The sequence below is a fragment of the Gopherus flavomarginatus genome, chromosome 1, assembly GCF_025201925.1.
Source record: "Gopherus flavomarginatus isolate rGopFla2 chromosome 1, rGopFla2.mat.asm, whole genome shotgun sequence".
Lineage (NCBI taxonomy): Eukaryota > Metazoa > Chordata > Testudines > Testudinidae > Gopherus > Gopherus flavomarginatus.
In genome coordinates this window covers 93,245,191-93,270,098 of record NC_066617.1, presented here as the reverse complement: position 1 = coordinate 93,270,098, position 24,908 = coordinate 93,245,191, and the positions used below count along the sequence as shown (strand labels likewise).

Genomic DNA, 24,908 nt, shown 5'->3' with positions numbered 1-24,908 from the left:
ACTAGACCCGCTAAATCGACCTGTGGTGGATGGATCTCAGTAAGTGGAGACAAGTGTGCCCTGAGAAACAGTATGTGTTGCCAGCTCGCCTTGCAGCAGCAGACTCTTACAGCAGTCTGTATCTCTTGGAAGTGATGGTCGAGCGCTTGTTGTAATGCACCAGACAAGATGCTTCTCTGGTGATATACTCAAAGATGTCGTTTACAAAAGAGTTCATTATACCCATAGCACTGGAAGAGATGCTGGTATGTGGGTGAACTTGCTTAAATACTTTATAAGCATAAAAAGAGTAACTTTCTTCCCTCATCTTTTTCCACTTATCACTCTTCTTCTAAGTTAGGGGTCAGCAACCTTTCAGAAGTGGTGTGCCAAGTCTTAATTTATTCACTCTAATTTAAGGTTTTGTGTGCTAGTAATAAATTAACATTATAGTACGTCTCTTTCTATAAGTCTATAATATATAACTAAAGTATTGTTGTATGTAAAGTAAATAAGTTTTTTAAAAATGTTTAAGAAGCTTCATTTAAAATTAAATTAAAATGCAGAGCCCCCTGGACCAGTAGCCAGGACCTGGGCAGTGAGTGCCACTAAAAATCAGTTTGCGTGCTGCCTTCGGCACGTGTGCCACAGATTGCCTACCCTGTTCTAAGTTATATGGGCAGGTCTACACTATGTAGTTAAGTGGACCTAAGTGGAATAATGTAGCTGGAGTCAACATATCTTAGGTTGACTTATTACGGTGTCTACACCAGGCTGAGTCGCCGGAGAAACTCTCCCATTGAGTTACCTTACGCTTCTCTTTCCGGTGAAGTACGAGCGGTCGGCGGTCGATTTAGTGTGTCTGATAAGCTTTCTTAGACCCTTAGACGCAGGAGCAGATTTCGATAGCTCAGGCATGTTGATTGCATATAATTTATTTTTACTTCTCAATGTCTTCTACTTTTTTGTGTACATTTCTGTCTCCAGTCAGCTCAAAAACATGCATACAAACTCCGGAGGGAGCCTGTTCCTACACATCTTATGGCAATGACTATTCTCTTTCCTAATTTTCTATTGCATATGATACACATGACCCTATATTAACGTCATATGCAACCTTATCATTGGTCAGAATTAGATTCGCATCACTATTGGCTATTCGAACAATAGTTCTTTTCAGCCTATCAAAAAGCGTTTACCTCTGCAAACAGAAAGGATATAAGGACGGACTGGGAATTAAACGCGTTATTATTATTATTTTTTCTGGAGAAAGTATATTTGCTGTAGCTGATTTCTAGAAAGTGCTGATCATGTCTGGTCGAGGAAAGCAGGGAGGAAAAGCGAGAGCCAAGGCAAAGTCTCGCTCCTCGCGGGCTGGGTTGCAGTTCCCGGTGGGCCGTGTGCACCGGCTGCTCCGCAAAGGTAATTACGCTGAGCGGGTGGGGGCTGGAGCTCCGGTCTATATGGCCGCGGTGCTGGAGTATCTGACCGCTGAGATTCTCGAGTTAGCTGGCAACGCTGCTCGGGACAACAAGAAGACCAGGATCATCCCCCGTCACCTGCAGCTCGCCATCCGTAACGACGAGGAGCTCAATAAGCTCCTGGGGAAAGTGACGATCGCTCAGGGGGGTGTTCTGCCTAACATCCAGGCCGTGCTGCTGCCCAAGAAAACCGAGAGCCACAAGGCCAAGAGCAAGTAAAGCTGTCAGAGTAAGTAAAAATGACCAAGAAGAAACCGAAAATACTACTCCAAAAACCATTGCAAAGGCTCTTTTCAGAGCCACCCACAAAATCATAAAAGAGCTCTGTTATCTTTCGCTTTCTCTCAGCCTAGGAAGGAACCGGTTAACATAAAATACGTCTCTATTTTCTTCTTGAAATAATCAATACTTGTAGCATCGGGCGTGGATTAGGATATTAACGGAGCTGTATTAAACTAATAACGAAAATGGTAAAAGGAGTGTCCAATTGTCTCTCTAAAGGACTAATTCTCATTAGCCAATCCTTTCACAACGCGGGTTTTTCAAATTGAGCGCACAACGCCATACGGGACATTGGACTCTAAGAGTAGTCTGTTTTCGCTTGTTGGCTCGTTAAAAAGTTTCCGTAAAGCAGATTTCTAGCATAGGTTGAACAATTGCGGTAATAAAGGAACAAAACGCTTTCCAGGATCGGCTTACATTCATTAATTCTGAGTGGTACACGTAAATAAGTATTTTATTATTCCTCCTTTCCCAGATTAAGTAAAGAAGGAAATTTTTGTTTTATGGAAAACACCAGGACATTGTTAGATTAACCTGGCATTTCAGCTCCTTTTGGGAACGGTCGTATGGGTGGTTCTTAAAATAGTCGTTGGGTTTATTTGCGTGAGAAGAACCTTCACAGTAATTTCACTGCTTGGGTGCCGCCGCCTTGGCTTTCCTGCTTTAGGCTTCCTTTGCGCAGACTCGGCAGTCGGGATCGTAGCAGCCTCGTTGAGCTTGGCGGCTTTTTGGAGGGGGCTCCTGTCTGCTTTCTAGACAGCTGCAACTTTTGTGTTCTTGTCCCGCCCCCATTTCCAGGACCAGGGCTACAGCTTCTTGGCAATTGGTTTCTAAGACTTTGCCACTGGCTTTTTCTTGGGTTTCCCTCGTCTTCTTGTTGAGTCTAAAGGAGCCAGAGGCACAAGAGCCTTTGATCTGGACCAAGATGCCTTGAGTCACCAAGCTATTGAGTTTCAGCTTGATGCGCTTGTTCCTTTTCACCACATCGTACCCTCCAGCTGCCTGAGCTTTTGAAGAGCCATTGCTTTGGTGATGAGCTCGGTGCGAGAACTTACGAGGTTCGCTGCCTCCTGTTGCTTTCTTCGGCTTTTTAGCGCAGTTTCCTACATACTAAGGAGGGCGAAAAGAATGGAGGGAAAGTACAGATGGTGCCTGTTTGTAATACAGCTAAAGCTGCTCTGTGATTGGTTCTCTGTGAACTAGAAAAAAACTTTTCTCCTAGCTCAGTTTCTTTTTTTAGTTAAAACAAGTGTACTTTTGCACAGTATCTGCCACAGAATCATCTCATCACACAGCCGAGTGAAGGGGAAACAGGGTATTTTTATTTAGTGCAGCTTCCCGTTGGAGACACTGGAAGATACCCAGAGACAGAACAAACTTTTTTTTGCCCGTGGAAATGAAATCTGTACCGTTAGAAATAAAATTACAACTACAATGGGATCTTTTTCTTTAAAGTGCTTTCTCCAAATCCGTGTAGCAAGGCAGGGATTTGAATCAATCTGTATGGTGCAAACTGATGTACAAAAGAAGCAACAACACAAGCCCGTTTCCTCAGTGTTGAATATGGGAGAAGAATTAATTATAGAAAACTTCTGCTAATATGTTGGAAACTGCTTGTTGCTGCTTCTGCAGTCTCTACTCCTGGAGCAAAAGCCTGGGCTAAAACACTGAAGGTGTAGAAGGCCCCAACCAGCATCAGACCCCCATTGTTCTAGGTACTGTACTGTTGCGGAAAATTGACCACATGATTGATTTTGGATCAGACAGCCTGAGGCTCCTTTATTTTATATGAGCATATATGCAAGGAGAGTCAGCATGGCCCCATGCAAGGTGGCAAGCTGCTCTTCCGTCTGTAAATTTCTAGCCAGCTTATAAAGGTTAAAACCACAGACAAATTACACACACACTGTACATTAATTACTTTATTTGGAATATATTGCAAAATTAATATAAGACAAAAGCAAAAACAAGCATCTCACCCACTACCCCCTCCCCATTACTCACTGTCTGTTCTTTTGTGGTCAGCGACCTTTCTAACACAACTGTTGTGATTATATATTTCATAAGCCTAGCTTTGCAAATTATGCTACTTGGGGACTTTATCACTCTGCCCCCTCATGCCCTTTATACACACAAAGCCATTGTTCCGTTTTGGGAACTTTCCACTGTGACTCCTTTTACCTCTTGACACACAAAAGCAACTTTCCATCACTCTTTCATCACTCTGTCCCCCTCCTCTCTGTCCCTTATACACAGAGACAAGCTAAACCAAAGTTCAACACAGCCTAGAAACAAGCTTATCCAAAGTTTAGGCCTAAAAGCCTGGCCAAAGTTGTAAGCCCACCGTATTTTCCCTCACAGTACTAACATAGAATAGGACAGGGGTTCTCAGACCTTTGTACTGGTGACCCCTTTCACACAGCAAGTCTCTGAATGCGACCCCCCCTTTATACATTAAAAAAAACTTTTAAAAATGTATTTAACACCATTATAAATGCTGGAGGAAAACGGGGTTTGGTTGGGATGGAGATTTACAGCTCACGTCTCCCCATGTAATAACATTGCGACCCCTTGAGGGGTCCTGACCCCCAGTTTCAGAACCCATGGAATAGGACATAATCTCGGCCCCAGAATTTACACTCTAAAAAGACAAGACAGAAAAAATAGTTATCAACAAACAACAGAAACTTTTTGGAGGATTAGGGCTGGAGCAATGATGAGAAATGAAGTATGCTTTTGCATTCAAGTATGGTTTTTCTCAGGGCCGTCCTTAGGCATAGGCAACATAGGCAGCTGCGTAGGGCACCTGAAAATTTGGGGCACCACTGGGTCTTAGTGTCCACCCTCTTGTTTTCCTATCCCTGTTCTGACCTTTCCTGCAGGCTCCCACAGATGGCTGCTCTAGCCTGGTGAGTCTTCCTTGGGAGGGAATCTAGTAGTTAAAAGTGAAAAAACCTCCAGCCTGCCAGACCTATTAGCACAACATTGAAACTGTTAAAGAGACATTCAAGGGGTAATAAAGCCATTTAACAGGCATTTGCCAACCCAAGGTGTATACTGACAGGTTTCAGAGTGGTAGTCCTGTTAGTCTGTATCAGCAAAAACAAGGACGAGTCCTTGTGTCACCTCAAAGACTAACAAATTATTTGGGCATAAGCTTTTGTGGACTAGAACCCATTTCATCAGATGTCCACGAAAGCGTATGCCCAAATAAATTTTTATACTGTCAGTTTCTGACTTTACTGACAAAAACAGTTGTGCATTAATGTAATATTTACACAGAACATGTCAGTCTACAGGACCTTAGTTTAAAATTTGCTTTAAAAATATTTCATTAGTGAGCTGGTGAAGATTATAAAATCACATTTCTAAAAAATGCTTGCATAGAGTTTTAGATGCACAATCATCTTTAGCCTTAAATGTGTGGATCTTCAGACATACAGTTTTTTAAATAAATCCTTCAAAAGACCTCCCTTATCTAAAATATACATTTTAATTACTATAATTAAAAAAAAAGTGCTTCCAAGTCTTCCTGTGTCCTTTCTGTCCATCCCTTCACCACCTCTCCCCCCACTCCCCACTGAAGAGAGCCCTTAAAGGGACAACAGTCCTTCCCTTCCAGATAGCTGGACTAAGAGTTTCCCTTTCTTTACTTCTGACTATCCAATGAACTAGTTTTAAAAGAACCCTCCAGCAAAATCAGTACCTTAGTAAGACAAAATCCTTGTTATACCTAAAATCTTTGGAAACATATTTTTTTAAAGTTGGTGAAATTTCATAACCATGTATCTTGTTATGGAGATCACACAAAGTAAATTACTGTTCCTTTTTTCTAAAAGCAATGAACATTGTTATGAACACACTAAACCTCTCTGATTAATTTAAAAGAATGTCTTTGTTTCAGTGAGTTAAATATGTAGTAATCTGGAATGCTGGCTTAAGATTTGAGTACATTTAAAATATAAATTCAACTTAGAAATACTGATGAAGAAAATGTAAAACAGAGAAGAGCTGCATCATGTATTCCATTATATGTAATGTTGTATTCAGCAGGACAGCTGACTCACCCTTACTATGAAGTTTTTGCAAATAAATCTCTGACAAACTTCAGGGCATATAAAAAAACCTGTGACTGACATTTTTTATTCCCAAATTTTAGTGCTTTTAATTAGGTACTTTCTTCATGTCCATTTTGCATGAGGGAAAGGGCATGGAAGTCTCTGAGTGGAACTGTGACTCTCCGCCACCATGAGGCAGGCCGGGCATCTCATTATCCTTTGCTGTCAAGTCCCTCTTCCCCCTCCCCCACCAGGCTGTGAGTTTGGGCTGCCATCCGGCATAGGGGCACCAGTTTAATAATACTGCGTAGGGCCCCATAAATCCTAAGGATGGCCCTGGTTTTTCTGAGGCTCCCCATGATATTGCTGCTAAGTACCCCTGTGAGTCAAGGCACCAGGGTTGGGGAATCCCTTCAAATATTGACTGCTTGTTGCAGAGACAGTGTTCCCATCTTTATCATAGACAGATACTTCAGTGTGGACCCACTAGGTCACTTACCATCAAGTTTTCCAGGCCTCCTCTTACCACTTACAGAAAGCAATCAACCTGCATGCACTCATCTCCAATACCCTCTTGTATTGGAGAAGGGAGGAAGAGTTTTCAATTAAACATAGACCTTTTTTCAAAAAAAAAAAATTAAATCACTTTCTTTTATACATTTTTTTGGGAGCGGTGGTCCAGTGGTGACGGTTGGTGGAAATATATTTTCTAGCTTTTCAGATTCCTTTATTTCAAGACGCAAATCTGCAAAAAGACTGACAAAAAAATAGCAGCATTTAAGAGAAAGCAGAATTTTAATCTTATGCTTGCAATGCAGGCCTGATCTACTCTACAGATTTAGCTCACCATAAATCACCTTTAGTCAACCTATTTGTACATGTGTCTATGCTCAAATTTGTCTCTGGGCAACATAAACACTGCACTATGGCAACACAGTAAACCACTTCCCCTAACAGCATGAATCCTGGTTGATCTATTGTAGTTGACCAGTTCCCAAGTGTAGACACTGCATGATGTGTATTGACCCTAACTATTCTCCAGCAGCTGTCCCACAATGCCCAATTCCCTGAGACAGTGATGGCTGTCTGGTCACTGTTTTTAACTCCACTGCCTAGGGATCAGAAATGGGAAATCCCCAACCCCAACCACACAAACCCACCTGCCATGTATTTTTGAAATGCCTTTTCCTGATTGCACACCTTGACCATGACACCTAACAACTCTCATTTGTTGAGTGCAACTGCCCAACCAATGATGCCTGCTCCTCTTACTAGATGTGCTTCTGCCTGGTATAGACAAGATGTATTGGATTTTCTAGGCTGGTGGGGAGAAGAGGCTATGTAAGCACAGGTATGGGTCAGCCCTGGAAACGTCTCAGCCTGCATCCTCATGTTCAAAGGGACATGACAAGGTTCAGCAGCAATGCTGCATGAAAGCAAAGGAATTCTGCCATGTATACCACAAGGCCAGGGAGCACAACAATTAATCTGGTATTGAGCCATTGACCTGCTGCTTTTACAATGAGCTGTATGTTATACTTACTGTGAACAGCAAGTAGGTTGGGAGAGACATGGCATTGGGCTCCAGCAATGCCATGACCCAGGACCTGTTCACAACTCTACCATAATCTACCCATTTCCAACAGTCTAGCAGAGATGAACCTGATGAAGGGGAAGAGACCTCAAATAAGTGTGCCTGTGCATTTTCCCTTACTATACTTAATTTAAAAGATGGCATCTGGCCCATCCCTAAGTTAATAAACATATGAACTTTTCATTGTTTTGCTTTTATGAGAAGAGTTAGCAGGATAAGAAACAGAAGTAGAGTTGGCATCTGCTTTTCATTCCCTTTACTGAGTTAGGCAGGAGGTGGGTGGGTGTGTGGCGCACTTTGTCTATGTACACTGGAATGTCTCTTTATCCCTCTGAGAGATCTCCATGAAACTTTCATGGAGACGCTCTGCAATCCTCTCCTTAAAGTTTCTAGGGATGGCTGCCTTCTATTTCTTCCTCTGCAGTAGGACATTTTCCCATACCACTCTGCAATGACTTTGGCTGGCACCACTGCAGTAAGCAGGCACAGGTAGCAACTGAATTCTCTGTGGGCTTACCTACTCTTATAATGCACTGCAGCAGCACAGCTGCATTGGTGCAGTTGTGCCACTGTAACACTTCAATCAAGAAGCTACTTTTGCTGACGGGACAGAGGGTTTACTTCCATTGGCATAGGTACTCCGCCTCGCCATAGGCAGTTGGGCTACACCAGGGGATAGGTCAGTTTAACTGCATCGCTCAGGGGTGTGAATTTTGTCAGGGTCCTCCTCTCCTGTTTGTGCTTCACTAAGATCTGATAGTTGTGATTGGCTAGCCTTCTTGAGAGTAGAGAAGAGATCCTGGCTGCATGCATCTCTGACCTCCGAGTCATCCTCTGCCTCTGGGTCCCCCTCCACATCCTCATCCAAGATATCCTTCTTCTGGCTCGGTCCACTCTTGACTGGCACATGAGCCACTGAAGTATCCACAGTTGCCTTCGCAGTGGTGGTGGAGTAGCCACTGAGTATCACGTCAAGTTCTTTGTAGAACTGGCAGCTCGTGGGCACAGCACCAAAGCTATGGTTTGCCTCCTCCGCCTTGTGGTAGGCAGAACCAGCTTCAAGTGCGGGGCCCAATTCGAATAACCAGCGGCAGTCTGGGTCTTGGGTCCTTCAGTGCCACGGAAGACCCGGAGTGAGTGAAGGACCTGCCGCTGACGTGCCGCCAAAGACCCAGATAGCTGCAGAGTGAGTAAAAAAATTAAAAAGGCGCCCAAGTTAAGTGCTCTTCTTTAGGGCACGAGACCCTCTTCGGTGCAGGACCTGATTCGGGGGAATCGGCCTAAAGACGGCCCTGGTGGTAGGCATTCCTCAGCTCCTTCACTTTGACCCTGTGCTGCAGTGTGTCTTGGTCATGGCCCCTTTCTGTCATGCATTGTGAAATCTGTCTGTAGATATCATAATTCCTACAGATGGAACAGAGCTGGGCCTGGACAACCTCCTTTCTCCAAATGTTGATGAGGTCCAGTAGTCTGGCATTGCTCCAAGCCTGGTGCATTTAGCAGGCTTGGTCACCTGGAAAGATGTGTTGAGACCACTGCATGCTTCACTGAGCAAACAGGAAGGGGACTTTCAAAATTCCGAAGGAATTTAAAGGGTGGGACTCACGGTTGGTCACCTGAGGGCAGGGCAGTAGAGTTCAAACTGATAACCAGAGAGGCGAGAACAGGAGATATCCCAGAGGCCAGTCACAGCACCGTAATCTACCAGGATGTCTACACTGGCACCTTGGTGCTGTAGCCCTGACGCAGAAAGCTGTACACCTCTGGTCAGGGTGTTTTTTTCACAGCGCTGCAACTGCGCAGTTTCTGCCCACTAAGTGGCTTGGCAGTGTGTACACCTCAGGAGTTATAATGCAGAAAGCTGCTTTACTGAGCAGAAACTTGCCAGTATAGAGAAGGCCTGATTCTCTCCGTGAGGATTTGAAGAAGTCTGGTAGCATATGTGACAGCACTATAGGGTGGGGTTAAGTATGGGTGATGTTTTAAAGGGAGTCCTTAGGACAAGGGTCAAGAGATGGTAACATCTTGCAGCTCTGGTTTCCACAGAGTAGGTGAAGTGGTTGAGAATCGGCTGTTTGTGGACAGCTTTTGAGACAAAGGACCAGAGTAAATTAAGTTACCACATGGTTCCTTAATTTATCACCTCATTCTCCTGCCCACATATTGTGGTTTATATAATAAAGAAAACAAACAAACAAACAAGCAAAAACCCATTCTGTTGTGGGGCTCCCTCAGTCTCTCCCGTGGAAAGTGTTCTACTGTGCATAAATAATGAAAAAGTGATTAAGGTATGGGACTAGACCCAGGGTTTCTACCTCTAAGGAGGGTGCCCTAACCACTGGACTACAAGTCATGCTCTTGCTCTCCCTGGCCCAATGACTATGCACTATGGAGAAATACTTTAAAAGTCTGTGGAAAAGCAAGACAGAGAGCAAAAGACTGAATGACTCTGCATTCCAGTGGATAGGACACTCCCCTAAAAGATGGAAAGCCTGGATCTAGTCCCCCAGCTCTAATCTCTCTTTTTTTTATCCACAGGGGAGCAACTTCCATAGGAGAGACTGATCCTCCTGTTCCATGTTAGTGTATCCTATAGCTAAGTGGTCAGTGAACCCTCTTGAGAGTTGAGAGACCCTTCTTCAAATCTTTTCTGACAGAGAGGGGAAATTGAGTCTAGGGCCTGGTCTACACTATGCTTTTAAACCGAATTTAACAGCGTTAAACTGATTTAACCCTGCACCCGTCCACACAATGAGGCTCTTTATATCGATATAAAGGGCTCTTTAAATCGATTTCTGTACTCCTCCCCAACGAGAGGAGTAACGCTAAAATCGATATTAACATATCTATTTAGGGTTAGTGTGGCCGCAAATCGAAGTTATTGGCCTCCGGGCGGTATCCCACAGTGCACCACTGGCCGCTCTGGACAGGAATCTGAACTCTAATGCACTGACCAGGTATACAGGAAAAGCCCCGCGAACTTTTGAATTGCATTTCCTGTTTGGCCAGCGTGGAGCTCTCATCAGCACAGGTAAAAATGCAGTCTCCTGAGAATCGAAAAAGAGCTCCAGCATGGACCGCACAGGAGGTACTGAATCTGATCGCTATATGGGGAGAGGATTCAGTGCTAACAGAACTCCGTTCCAAAAGACGAAATGAAAAAATATTTGAAAAATTTTCCAAGGCCATGATGGAGAAAGGCCACACCAGGGATTCAGTGCAGTGCCGTATGAAAGTTAAGGAGCTTAGACAAGCATACCAGAAAACCAAAGAAGCAAACGGAAGGTCCAGGGCAGGGCCGAAAACATGCCGCTTCTACACTGAGCTGCATGCAATTCTAGGGGGGTCCGCCACCAGTTCCCCACCCCTGTCCGCGGATTCTGAGGTGGGAGTGGCAATCTCAGCCATGGCTGAGGATTCTGCGGATAGGGAAGATGAGGAGGAGGAAGAGGAGGACGAGCTTGCAGAGAGCACACAGCATTCCTTTCTCCCCAACAGCTAGGAGCTTTTTCTCACCCTGATGGAATTGCCCTCCCAAGCCACTATCCCAGACAATGAAGCCATGGAAGGGAACTCTGGTGTGTGTGCCTTTGTAAATATAAAACATGGTTTAAAATCAAGCGTTTTTTAATGATTAATTTGCCCTGAGGACTTGGGATGCATTCACGGCCAGTACAGTTATTAGAAAAGTCTGTTAACATGTCTGGGGATGGAGCGGAAATCCTCCAGGGACATCTTCATGAAGTTCTCCTGGAGGTACTCCAAAAGCCTTTGCAGAACGTTTCTGGGGAGTGCAGCCTTATTCCGTCCTCCATGGCAGGACACTTGACCACACCATGCACGTAGCAAGTAATCTGGTATCATTACATGACAAAGCCTAGCTGCATATGGTCCCAGTGATTGCTGGCATTCAAGCAACATCCGTTCTTTATCTCACTGTGTTATCCTCAGGAGAGTGATATCGTTCATAGTAACCTGGTTGAAATTCAGGAATTTAATTAAGGGGACAGAGATGGCCATTCCTATTGGGCTGTTTGCCTATTGCTTAAAATAAATCCTTCCTTGCAGGTAGACAAGCAGGGGGAGGGAGGGAATGGTGCCGAGGGAGGGGAATGGTGCCGAGCTTTTTTGCGTTTGGCTAGCAAGGATCTTCCCTGCTACCAGCCACGCGGTCGGGGGGAAAGGGGGATGATTAGCAGTGATCTTCCATGATACCACCCACGCGGTGGGGGGAGGGGTAAAGCGATCATCCCAGAGAATTGGATGCAGGGGTGGTTTCTGCTGCTGCATGTTAACCGGAAAGAAGCATCACTGAACAGGATTTGCTTGGTATTTGGGAAAGGAGGGCACTGTGTATATGAAGGCTTCAGAAGCCGAAAGACAATGGCTTACTATGGACGCATGCAAGCTGAATTCTGCTGCCCAGACCTGTGTCTGTGAGATCTCTAACACCAGAGACTCAGACACTCAATATTAAGATGCAAAATGTGACCTTGTAGTGAAATCACATGTGCTATGTAAGGTGAATAGTGTTGTTCACCGTGAAAGAGTATAACCATTATTCTGTAAAATGTATCTTTTTAAATACTTTTGTCAAAAACAGATAGTTAAGGGTTAATGCCTCTTTTACCTGTAAAGGGTTAAGAAGCTCAGTAAACCTGGCTGACACGTGACCAGAGGACCAATAAGGGGACAAGATACTTTCAAATCTTGGTGGAGGGAAGTCTTTGTTTGTGCTCTTTGTTTTGGGTGTTGTTCACTCTTGGGACTAAGAGGGACCAGACGTCAATCCAGACTCTTCAAATCTTTCTGAATCAGTCTCTCGTGTTTCAAAATTGTAAGTAATAGCCAGGCAAGGCTGGTTTTCTCAACTTGTAAGTGTTCCTTTTTTTACTGAGAGGATTTTACCTCTGTTTGCTGTAACTTTGAACCTAAGGCTAGAGGGGGTTCCTCTAGGCTATATGAATCTGATTACCCTGTAAAGTATTTTCCATTCTGATTTTACAGGGATGATTTTTTTACTTTTCTTTCTTTAATTAAAAGCTTTCTTTTTAAGAACCTGATTGATTTTTTCCTTGTTTTAAGATCCAAGGGGATTGGATCTGGACTCACCAGGGATTGGTGGGGGGCAAGTAGGAGGGATGGTTAATTTATCCTTGTTTTAAGATCCAAGGGGTTTGGATCTGTGTTTGCCAGGGAATTGGTGAAGCCTTTCAAGGCTGCCCAGGAAGGGGAAGGTTTTGGAGGGGACAAGAAGTGATCCAGACACTGAAATTTCTGGATGGAGGCAGAGTTACCAGATCTAAGCTAGTAATTAAGCTTAGAAGTGTCCATGCAGGTCCCCACATTTGTACCCTAAAGTTCAGAGTGGGGAAGGAACCTTGACAACTTCTCTTCCTTTTTTTTCTCCCTCATGCAGCTGCTAATTTTTCAAGCCTCCCTACTCCATCCCGAAGGCTATCTCAGATAAGGGGACGGAAAAAAAAGACGCGAGACGAAATGTTCTCGGAAATCATGGAAGTGTCCCGCAGTGAAAGAGCTCATCTGAATGAGTGCAAGGACGTGGTATCAAATTACAGGAAAGATGCCAGTGACCGTGAGGACAGGAGGGACCAACGTGAGGATAGGAAGGACGAACGTGAGGAGAGGAGAGAGGCTTGAGATGAGAGGTGGCGGCAGGAAGATCAGAGGTGTAGGCAGGAAGGTCAGCGGTGGTGGGATGCAATGCTGGGGCTGCTGTGTGATCAAACTGACATCCTCCGACGTCTGGTGGAGCTTCAGGAATAGCAGCAGGGTCACAGAGTGCCGCTGCAGCCCCTGTGTAACCACTCTCACCCCTCACCATGTTCCATACCCTCCTCACCCAGACGTGTAAGAATGTGTAGGGGGAGGATCCGTACACCCGCCCACTTCAGCCTCGTGGACAGGCCAACCAAAAGGCTGTCATTACTTTGAAATTTTTTTGTGGCCTTTTCCTTCCCTTCTATCCTCCCAAACCCCACCCGGGCTACCTTGTCAGTTCTTGCCCTCTTTTTATAATTAATTAATAAAGAACACATGATTTTTAAATGAGAGTGATTTTATTTCCTTAGGAAGCAAGCGGTAATCGAAGGGGGAGGGTGAGTGGCTTACAAGGAATGAGTCAATCAAGGGGGAGGGGGTTTCATCAAGGAGAAACAAATACAACAGTCACACCATACCCAAGCCCGTGATGAAACTTGTTTTCAAAGCTTCTCTAATGCGCACCACTTCCTGGTGTACTCTTCTAATCGCCCTGGTGTCTGGCCGCGCGTAATCAGCGGCCAGGTGATTTGCCTCAGCCTCCCACCCCGCCATAAATGTCTCCCCCTTACTCTCACAGAGATTGTGGAGCACACAGCAAGCAGCAATAACAAAGGGGACATAGGTTTGGCTGAGGTCTGAGCGAGTGAGTAATGTGTGCCAGCGCGCCTTTAAATGGCCAAATGCACATTCTACCACCATTCTGCACTTGCTCAGCCTGTAATTGAATAACTCCTGACTACTGTCCAGGCTGCCTGTGTATGGCTTCATGAGCCATGACATCAATGGGTAGTCTGGGTCACCCAGGATAACTACAGGCATTTCAACATCCCCAACTGTTATTTTCTGGTCTAGGAAGTAATTCCCTTGCTGCAGCCATTTAAACAGAGTAGTGTTCCTGAAGATGCGAGCGTCATGAACCTTTCCTGGCCATCTCACGTGGATGTTGGTGAAACGTCCCTTATAATCCACCAGTGCTTGCAGCACCGTTGAAAAGTACCCCTTGCGATTTGCGTACTGGGTGCCCTAGTGTTCCTATGCCAAGATAGGGATATGGGTTCCATCTATCGCCCCCCCACCGTTAGGGAATCCCATTGCAGCAAAGCCATCCACTATGACCTGCACATTTCCCAGAGTCACAACCTTTCGTAGCAGCAGCTTAATGATTGCTTTGGCTACTTGCATCACAGCAGCCCCCACAGTAGATTATCCCACTCCAAATTGATTCCCGACTGACTGATAGCTGTCTGGCATTGCAAGCTTCCAGAGGGCTATTGCCACTCGCTTCTCTACTGTGAGGTCTGCTCTCATCTTGGTATTCTGGCGTTTCAGGGCTGGGGAAAGCAAGTCATAAAGTTCCATGAAAGTGCCCTTACGCATGCAAAAGATTTGCAGCCACTGCGAATCGTCCGAAGCCTGCAAAACTATGCAGTCCCACCAGTATGTGCTTGTTTCCCAGGCCCAAAATCGGCATTCAGTGGCTAGAACCTGCCCTATTACCATCAGGATCTCCAAAGCACAGGGGCCCGTGGTTTGAGAGAATTCTGTGTCCATGTCCTCATCACTCTCGTCGCCGTGCTGCCGTAGCCACCTGGCTTTGTAGGTCCTTGCCTGGCTTTGTAGGTCCTGGTTCAGCATAGACTGCATGAGAATGCGCGAGGTGTTTACAACCTGATTGCGGTCTTAATCTGAGCAGGGTCCATGCTTTCTGTGCTATGGTGTTTGCACAGTTCACCCAGGAACAAAGGCGCGAAACGGTTGTCTGCTGCTTTCACGGAGGGAGGGGTGTGGCTGTACCCAGAACCACCCGCGACAATGTTTTTTGCCCCATAAGGCACTGGGATCTCAACCCAGAATTCCAAGGGGCAGAGGAAACTGCGAGAACTATGGGATAGCTACTGGATAGCTACCCACAGTGCAATGCTCTGGAAATCAACGATAGCCTCAGTACATAGACACAAACCGCTGAATTAATGTGCTTAGTGTGGCCACGTGCACTCGACTTTATACAATCTGTTTTACAAAACCTGTTTGTGTAAAATCAGAATAATCCCGTAGTGTAGACATACCCTAGGTCTCTCACATCCTGGGTGAGGGTGCTAACCACTGGGATAAAATCTATAGCCTGTGTAGTGTCTCATCCTCTGGCCATTTCAAATGGAGCAAGGCTGGAATTTAACTCATGGCCTCAAGAAACACAGGTGCCTAAGCCACCTTACTCCAAGCTGCTGGTTCCCCTTTGTAGATCACTAGCAGTGCTAGGTACATTCTTGCAGCCTGAACAGAGGCCACGTCTACACTACAGCATAAAATTGGAATTATTCAAACAGGTTTTATAAAACTGGTTTTATAAAATCTATTTTACGCGTCCACACTAGGGCACATTAATTCGGTGGTGTGCGTCCATGGTCCTAGGCTACCATCGATTTCTGGAGCGGTGCACTCTGGGTAGCTCAGTAAAAGAATGAGACCAATAACTTCGATTTCTGTCCACACTAACCCTAAATCGATATAGTAATATCGATTTTAGGGTTACTCCTCTCGTTGGGGAGGAGTACAGAAATCGATTTTAAGAGCCCTTAAAATCGATTTAAAGTGCCTTGTAGTGTGGACGGGTACAGTGTTAAATCGATTTAACGCTGTTTAAATCGATTTAACGCTGTAGTGTGGACCAGGCCCTAGATGCCTAACTTTAAGAGATGGGAGGGGCTGAACTCCTCCATCTTGTTGGCAGTTCTCTTTGGTATTTTAGGTAGTTTACCACCAAGTATCCTGGCTTTTATGCATTTTACTTTTAGAGGCCACTCTCTAGGGCACGTAGGAACCTTACTTGTCTTTCTGAATCATAGTGCTGTTCCTGTGATTATCTAGGTGATGTGACACTCAGCCTTGCAATAGCTAGATCCTTTTGTGGATCCTACCCCCTAGTACTCTCTATTCCCTACTTGGAACAGCCTTTAAGCAGGAAAGAAAGAATGAAGCCTCCCCTTTCCCTCTGGCTGAGTATCTGCCCCACAGCTCCTAGTAAGGTGAACAATTATTTCTCTTCTGTCATTCAGGATATCAATATACTAAAATTTATTGGAAAGATGTGCAGGAATATTGTTATTCTGCAAGATGTTAATAAGTGTCATTAATAGATGACAACATCTCTATGTGTCCCCCATTTCTCCTCTTTCAGTATTTCATTTCCTCCCAAAGTTAATTGGATTCCATCCATTGGTGACTTCAACATTCCCTGAAATTGTGGAATTATTTGGATATGATGACATTCTGAAGTTATCATGGGAAAGGTCCCATGATGGATGGGAAAAAAAAAATAGTGAAAGGCAATTGAGCTTGAATGTAAGCCCTCACAAGCTTGGCCAAATACTACTTGAATTTTAAATTCAGTTATCCAATCACAACACTGGAAATGGACTCTATTTAGTACTATTTATGCTAGTGTAGTAATAGTATCATTATTATTCCACACTTCATAAATCACACCATTCCTTTTTATAACACATTCTCATCTCTTCCTGAAGACATAAAAATAAGGAAATAAAAAAAGTCCTTGCAGGCCAAGCTAAATATGATCAGCTAGCACATGCCTCAACAAGCCCCAGCCAAAATAGTTGCCTACAGAAACATATCAGAATGGAAAAGTAGAGAAGCAGAGAAAACACAAAAACATGAACTTGAAGAAGATGCAAATGCTATTAAAGGAGGTGATCTTAAATTTGCAGTGGAAACTGTTGATGCTGTCGGAGATCCAGCTGATATTGGTAAAATGTGATAGGTCGAGCACACAAAACTGAATTTCAAGAGGTTGCAGGAGGAGGTTGAGAAGCTGAGGCTGCACCAAAGGATGGATTATCCTGCTTTGGTTGGTAATTAGTACTAGCATGGTATCTGCTCTAGTTCCAGACAGAAACAGCTATATTTATACACCAGGGGTATCTGATTGAACTTTTACAATGTTTAACATTCAGTTCCCATTTATTGTGTTAATACAGAGGTAATATTTTAGACATGTTTAAAGGTGGGCTTGTTACTTGATATCTCTTTGTCTGGTACTGAATGGAGAAAGCTGAGTGTCTACTGGCAAGTTCTACAGCTTTCGCTGTGCTGGAAAAAATCATCTCTTCAAGCTATAAGTAATCCTAAAGTGAAACTGACAGCAACGATCAACAGTTATAATTTTTTATTTGTTATGATGTTTGTGTGTCATTAGTAGTAAACATTAAAATGTTATATCATTTAAAAATTCTTCATCTTGAAAAACAATATCCATCAAAAGGCAGAAGAGGATAAGAAATGGGGAAGAGTGGTGGATTTCTTCACAATTTTTGAAAATCCCTTCTGATCATTTTTACCTATAATTTCTAAAGATCTGCAGAATTATATTAAAATTGAATTGTATTGATTTTGTGTGCGATGTGAGTGTATATAGCATCAATTTCTAAGTATTGTTCCCAATTTATATATAAACAGTTCAGAAGTTTACCACTTCTTAACATAAAATAATTATTTCTGGCTATCAGTTAGAGGAATTAGTTCCTTATTTTGAAGTAGGTAAGGAGTCTAATTTTCTGAGTGATAATTTCTGCACTTATTCAAATCAACACCCACAGTATTGCATGTACTGCAAAAGGAATATTATTTTATATCACCAAATAAATAAACATAATACTTATTAAACAAATATAGATAAGATAAGTAGCAACCAGCACTCTAAGATGACCCAGGTTCTATCTTTGAATGAAATAAATATGTCCTTCATGTGTCCACTTTGCAAAATGACAGCAAAATTAGGGACAAGGCAGGAAAAAGATGCTAGATCAGGAAATCTGATTGTTCAGATTTTGCTGCATACTGCAAATCCTACAAAATCAGATGAACATTTTGAAACAACCAAAAAGCCACAGATGGAGATCACTTTTATCAGAAGACCCTCCAGAAATGAAAATACCATAACGGAATATGGAAAATAAAATAAAATTCACTTTGAAAGGGGCTTTTATATTCAGCAACTCACAGAAGCAATTGGTTTTGTCCAAAAAATGTAGAATTTCATTGTCTTTATAGTTAGGCAGGACTTAATAACATGACTCAGTATAAAACAATGAGAAATTATTTTTTAAAAATCAAGTCTTGGGGACTCTAAATAGGGCGGATGGAAGAGTGGGCAAAATGAGAAGATCCAATATTCCACTTCTTTTCCTCTAAATCGAGCATCAGCATCCTTCAGACAGCAGCAAGTAGTGGGGCAGAAAGAGGAAGAAAATGACTAACTTGCTGTTTTCCAGTCTCCGTTCAGGACATCTCCCAAGGACTACACCAGGGCCGGCTTTAGGCCTATTCCACCAATTTCCCCGAATCGGGCCCAGAGCCTAAGAGGGCCCCGTGCCCAGTGAGAATCCCTTCCCTGGCTAGAGGTGCCTTTTAAATTTTTACTCACCTAACAGAGCTTCGGGTCTTCAGCGGCACTTCCGCAGCTGGTTCTTCGCTCGCTCCTGGTCTTTGGTGGTACTTTGGTGGCGGGTCCTTCACTTGCTCTGGGTCTTCGGCAGCAGGTCCTTCAGTGCTGCCAAAGACCTGGAGCAAGCAAAGGACTTGCCGTCAAAGTGCCGCCGAAGACTCAGAACATCGCCCGGTGAGTACAAGCCCCATGTGTTTTTTAAAATGTGTGTTTTTTTTTGTTTTTTTTAAGTCATCCCTGCAGGGGCCCCGTCGAAACTGTTCGAATTGGGCCCCGCACTTCCTAAAGCTGACTTCCCCAGGCTTCCTCCACTCACATTGTCATCTTTTTGTACACATTGTACTATGGAGCTAGTAAGTAATTTGAAGATGTTTTGTAGATGGTCATAAATATTATTATTATAATACAACAAATTGGGGAGGGGAATTGATAAAAAAGTGTCATTTGGGGTATAAAAAGATAGTGCTGCAACTTAAATATTTGCCTTTGTTTCTCTACAGCATTTTGTAATGTGTAGATGTAGTGAATGCATTGGCTACTCACCCCCAATTCATCACTGGGGTGTGGCATTCTGTACATCTGCTGAAATAAACCTGTTTCCTGGTTCTGAACTTGGAATTAGCTGTGGTCATCTGCTACAGCAAGTAGTGGCAGTCTGATTAGCTAAGTTCATAAAGTAACCCATGGGCTTGGTTGATGATCCTGAAATATCTTTACAGGTACTAAAGGTTTTCTTTGAGAGTGTGATGAGTTATGCTGTTACTTACACTGAATGTGCCAAGTGAAAGACTGTGACTGCCATGGATGTGGTCTATGCTCTGAGCTGCATTCTACTGATTCGGCAAATAAAGGTTCTTCTCTTTCCCCCAAGAATGACCAAAATTTTAAATCTAAAGGTCTTCTTAGAGCCATCTATGCTTTCACAATAAGAACTGTTCTAGGCTTTTATTCTACATGCTAAATTGTAAATACATATTGTCCCACCAAAGAAAACTACACTTACTATTTAACTATATTATTTTAGTAGGCAGTAAATTAGTATGTTGACCAATAAGAAACATTGTATGAAAACAGCTGTATTTATGTTGTATAGCTCCATGGCACATATTGGGGTGGGGATACTTGAAAAACAAGTCATTAATTGAAAGAGGGCTCAGGAAAGCACAAGCTTGATTACTGTTTAGTTATTTAGTTTATTTCATTTGCTACATATTCAAGTAATATATTTTAAAAAATATATTAAAACCCTTTTACGAGGATTGGGTGGTTCTAAAAACTTTGTAAAACACCCGTTAATTGGAGGTGGCCTTTGGAGCAGTCTGTTTAGCCATATCTTCCAGCAGCAGTGTCACAGGGTGGAATCTCCTGGGGAATGACAGAAGAACTTTTTCCAGTCCCTGCTAGAAAGCTTTTTTTTTTTTTTTTTTTTTTTTTTTTCGGCTGTTCCTGGAGTCGCACATCAGCTCTGGGCTCCAAGGGGTGAAGATGACGATAGAAAACGAGGTAACAGGGAAGGAACTCGGTGATTTAGGGACCAAAATATCTTTTCTGTTTGGCTATTGAAAGCGGGATTTACCCATTGGTTAGTTTGAAAAGCCCGGGCTGCTAATGGATTGGTTAATGATAATCCTCCGCTGTATTTCCACTTTGATTATTCTTAGAACTACATAGACTTCTGTAGGTGGCGCTTTGAATACTCACTGAGTATAAAATTATCTTTTGCGGGGTTTTCTATTGGATTTTGAAACACCATCGTGTAATGAGGGGCTCGGGGCGGGGGTAGTCAAAGTATTTTCTATTTTGCTTTAAACATTGATCACGTGGAAACCTTTATTCTCAGTCTGGCTAGAAGTAACCTGTAAATAAACTGCCAATGAGTTAGTTTGAGGTGGGGTGTGCGAATGATAAAAAGGAAGCTTGAATAATTATTGAAGGGTAGTTGTGCCACCCTCTAAATAACCACAAATTAAAACAAAACTACAACGAGGATTGAGAAGTTTCAGCCCATTCTGTGGGTTAACTATTTCTATTATCGCCGCCCCTTCCTTATCTCCAGGGATTTGTGTGCATGATGGTTGTTCAACACTAAGAGAAAGAGAGCAGGGATGACATTGATTAATGAACTGGTCGTTTTGAAAGAAAAATAGCGAGACATGGAGCCTCTGATCTAATGGAAGAAATAAATATGCACCGAGGTGGCAGAAAAGGGCAGGCGGTTTTGTAGACTGAGTGTCGGCGGGGGTGCGGGGGGGGGCGGGAAGGAGGGCCAGCAGAAAAACGCGGTATTGGGACGGTTCTAGGATCCTGAATTTCAGGGAACCAGCCAGATTTGGCGACCGCTTCCAATCTGTATTTCCAGAGCTCGGCCGCTATGGGCCGATAGGAGGCCAGCAAAGCCTACTAGGCAGGGCTCTTTGAAGATACTAACTTTAACCTCGGCTGCCACTCTGATACTTAACTTTAACCTGTGTGTTATTTGCGCCTAAGATAGTCACCATCCTTCCCAAGAACATCCAGTTACGCCGGCGTATCCGTAGTGAGAGGGTTACAGGCTGCTCAGCTCAGCCATCTTCTGCAACTTCCAAACGACCCAAAGTCTCTTTTAAAAACCACCACCTTCACGCTGAAAGGAGCTGGAACACCCTCATAACTTTGCACATCTGTTAATTTTTATACTTATATTCTTATATTAACAGTCCCAAATAGCAAGATTATTCAGATAAACTAGAGAGGGAGGGGGAAACATGAGTTTTAGCTACAGGAACTTAAATGATAGAAACAATGAGGCAAACCAACTATCCTTCAGGAAGATAAAAATGATATTCATGGAGCCAAAACTTTTTAGGTGAACCTTTAGGATTATTCTTCAGTAAAACAGAGTACTGAATCGTGTCGTCTGGAAATATTTCAAATATTTTATTTACTGGACAAACCGTTTAGCCATATTTTATATTCGGGGGTGGGAGGAAGACACCTCAGCGTACTCTTGTTTGGGAAGGGAGTAAACGAGGACGAGGGACACCGACATTTTTAAATTGACGTAATGGCACATTTACTAAAGCGAAAGCAGTCGCCCCCTCGATATAGGGGACATATGCAATTAAAAACATGCTTTAGCAAGTCCCTGGAGACTAAAGCACTTTTTAAAAAAATACACTTTGTTGGAGTTTGAAGAACACAAACAGCAGCAGTTAGTGATATCAGAGCTCTTTGAATGAGGAAGTGGATGGCTCTTAAAAGAGCCTTTGGGTTATAGATGTTGGTAGTCTCACAGAAACTATTTACTTGGAGCTGGTGTACTTGGTGACTGCCTTGGTGCCCTCAGACACAGCATGTTTGGCCAGCTCCCCCGGCAGAAGCAGGCGCACAGCGGTCTGGATTTCCCGGGAAGTGATGGTTGAACGCTTGTTGTAATGAGCCAGACGAGACGCTTCCCCAGCGATACGCTCGAAGATGTCGTTCACAAAGGAGTTCATGATCCCCATGGCCTTAGAGGAGATACCGGTGTCCGGGTGAACTTGTTTCAGCACTTTGTACACGTAGATGGAATAGCTCTCCTTCCTAGTCTTTCTGCGCTTCTTATCGCCCTTCTTCTGAGTCTTAGTAACAGCTTTTTTAGAGCCCTTCTTGGGAGCGGGAGCAGATTTTGTTGGTTCAGGCATTTTTGTTCTGTGTTCCTTCACACACTGTTTAAACAAAAAAAAATTGCAATGTTGAAAGAAACTGAAGGTAGCTCTATTTATACAGAACTTATGCACACAAAAGTTTCAGTTTCCCGACTTTCTATTGGTTCTGAGACAATAGCCTCTGACCAATTGTCCGATTAACCGTCTCATTGGTCAGAGTTACATCTCTATCTCCATTGGCTGTTCAAGCAATTAGTACTTTTTAGCCTATCACAATGTTTCAAAACTCCAAGTAGAAACTATATAAAGGCAGCGCGAAGCTCTATTTTTTTCTGTTTATTACTGGCTCTTATAGTAGTTTTCTTTCTCGTGATTGAATATGTCAGGCCGAGGCAAGCAGGGAGGTAAAGCGAGAGCCAAGGCAAAGTCTCGCTCCTCGCGGGCTGGGTTGCAGTTCCCGGTGGGCCGTGTGCACCGGCTGCTCCGCAAAGGTAACTATGCTGAGCGGGTGGGGGCTGGAGCTCCGGTCTATATGGCCGCGGTGCTGGAGTATCTGACCGCGGAGATTCTCGAGTTAGCTGGCAACGCTGCTCGGGACAACAAGAAAACCAGAATCATCCCCCGTCATTTGCAGCTCGCCATCCGTAACGATGAGGAGCTCAATAAGTTGCTGGGGAAAGTGACGATCGCTCAGGGGGGTGTTCTGCCCAACATCCAGGCCGTGCTGCTGCCCAAGAAAACTGAGAGCCACAAGGCCAAGAGCAAGTGAAGGTAATCGGGAAGAAGCAAAAATCTTCAGTCCAAAAGGAACCCAAAGGCTCTTTTCAGAGCCACCCACAAAATCAAAAAAGGGCTTGATTATCTGTAACAATCACACTTTTAAAACAATCCTATTTTTCCTTCTTGGGAATAAATGAATTGGAGTTACAGTAACTGGAATATAGGTATCTGAAAGTAAACTTTTAACCATTCTGCACAAGGCTGTTTTCCTAGAAACAAGACACTGAATCCCTCCTATATGTGTTCGTTAATTTTGTATAATGTTTGTGGAAGACAGAACCTCCCGGAGAGTCTTCACTTTTGAAAACGTGATTAAACTGGCATTATTTCCTTTCTGTGCAATTGTTTGGCCAGTTTGGCTGCTCGGTGTGAAGAGGCGAGAATTCGTAATGACGGCAACATATTACTAGATGTGGTTTCCACAGTCAATGCAATAAAATAAAATGGGAAATACGGTATCCACTAACAGTTATTTGTTCTAGATATCAGAAAAAAAGGTTTTTTCAAAAGGCCTATAAATTTGACTTTGGCGGGAAGGCCAGGGAACAAATTTGAACTGAAACATGTATCGAGACTCTACTTCAACAGTTTTAGCGTCAATGAAAGGCGGCTTTTCTCCAATAGGAATAACGTTCCGGGTTGTCTGGCCAATTCTACAGAGCGGGCTTTTCAAATTAACCAACAGCTTCATTCCCTCTCACCAGCAAATCAGAAAAGGATTTTGTCTATATACAATCACCGAGTCCTCCACCTCGCCCCTGTGAACAAAAGTAGTTTTGTGAGGACAGGGCACGTATGTTCTGACTCATCCCTGCGAAAATGTATGGGGACGCTTGATTCTTTCAACTGCATGAAAGCTGCTTCTTGTAGGTAGTTTTTTTATTATATTACCCTCAAAATAAAACTAAAATAATCATGAATGCGGGGGGCGAAGGGAGGAAATTAAAGCCAAAAGAAATATAATCTTTCTACTGGGGATTAGAGAGAATGAGGTACTACAGGAAATCGCACATGCACACTTTTGACCGGAATCGCTTCTCTTTGACCCAGAACAGAGTTCATATTTCTCTTTTACCCCTCATTGTGGAAGCAGCATGAGGTTACCAGTCAGTGAACCAGCTCTTTTTTTGAAAGGAAGTGGGGTGGCTCTTAAAAGAGCCGTTGAGTTGATCTAAAAAATAAAAGGGGGCGGGGGGAGAGTCTTTACTTCTTCTTAGGCGCTGCCTTCTTAGCCTTTGCTACTTTGGGTTTGGTTAGCTTAGGCTTGGCCACTTTGGGCTTCACCGCTTTCTCCTTAGCCGGGCTCTTAACTGCCTTCTTGGGTTTAGCCGCTTTAATATTTTTAGGGCTCTTGGCTGCTTTCTTGGGCGCGGCAGCCGCTGGCTTGACTTTTGTAGGGCTTTTTTTAGCGATCGCAGCCTTTTTGGGTTTCTTGGCAGCTGGTTTCTTAGGCTTTGTCGCTGGCTTCTTCTTCGGCGCCTTTTCCTTGGTGTCAGCCAGTTTCTTGCTGAGTTTAAAAGAACCAGAGGCGCCGGTGCCTTTGGTCTGCACCAAAGTACCTTTGCTTACAAGGCTCTTGAGTCCTACTTTGATGCGGCTGTTGCTTTTCTCCACATCGTACCCTCCGGCGGCCAGAGCCTTCTTAAGAGCCGCCAACGAGACCCCTTTGCGCTCCTTGGAAGCGGACACTGCTTTGGTGATCAGCTCTGTCACGCTGGGACCAGACGGCTTGCGGGCTTTAGAGCCCCGTGTCGTCTTCTTCGGTTTTTTAGCGGCGGCTTTTGCGTCAGGAGCAGAAACAGCAGGAGCTGCAACAGGCGCCGTTTCGGACATAGCGACTATTCTTTCTTGTACACCAGCAAG

At 43.8% G+C, this 24,908-nt stretch overlaps 4 protein-coding genes across 5 annotated transcripts; 2 read left to right on the top strand and 2 right to left on the bottom strand.

Annotated features, from left to right (window-relative positions):
* Positions 1-1,274: 1,274 nt before the first annotated feature.
* On the top strand, positions 1,275-13,438 carry LOC127052142 (histone H2A type 2-C). 2 transcript variants are annotated; one of them, XM_050955505.1, is made up of 2 exons: positions 1,275-1,401; positions 12,814-13,438. In XM_050955505.1, the coding sequence occupies exons 1-2, from the start codon at positions 1,290-1,292 to the stop codon at positions 13,053-13,055; spliced, it is 354 nt and encodes a 117-aa protein (XP_050811462.1). In that variant the 5' UTR covers positions 1,275-1,289; the 3' UTR covers positions 13,056-13,438. The 2 variants fall into 2 exon arrangements, with proteins under 2 accessions (XP_050811462.1, XP_050811455.1); XM_050955498.1 differs by having other exon boundaries at positions 1,275-1,689.
* On the bottom strand, positions 6,144-22,301 carry LOC127052182 (histone H2B 8-like). The gene is made up of 2 exons (XM_050955562.1): positions 21,925-22,301; positions 6,144-6,545 (listed from the first exon to the last, which is right to left on the bottom strand). The coding sequence occupies exons 1-2, from the start codon at positions 22,299-22,301 to the stop codon at positions 6,533-6,535; spliced, it is 390 nt and encodes a 129-aa protein (XP_050811519.1). The 3' UTR covers positions 6,144-6,532.
* A 329-nt stretch (positions 22,302-22,630) lies between these two features.
* On the top strand, positions 22,631-23,400 carry LOC127052156 (histone H2A type 2-C). Its single transcript, XM_050955533.1, has one exon. It carries the CDS (start codon positions 22,645-22,647, stop codon positions 23,032-23,034), a length of 390 nt encoding a protein of 129 aa, XP_050811490.1. The 5' UTR covers positions 22,631-22,644; the 3' UTR covers positions 23,035-23,400.
* An 848-nt stretch (positions 23,401-24,248) lies between these two features.
* LOC127051980 (histone H1-like) lies at positions 24,249-24,908 on the bottom strand. The gene has a single exon (XM_050955078.1). The coding sequence runs from the start codon at positions 24,876-24,878 to the stop codon at positions 24,249-24,251; it is 630 nt and encodes a 209-aa protein (XP_050811035.1). The 5' UTR covers positions 24,879-24,908.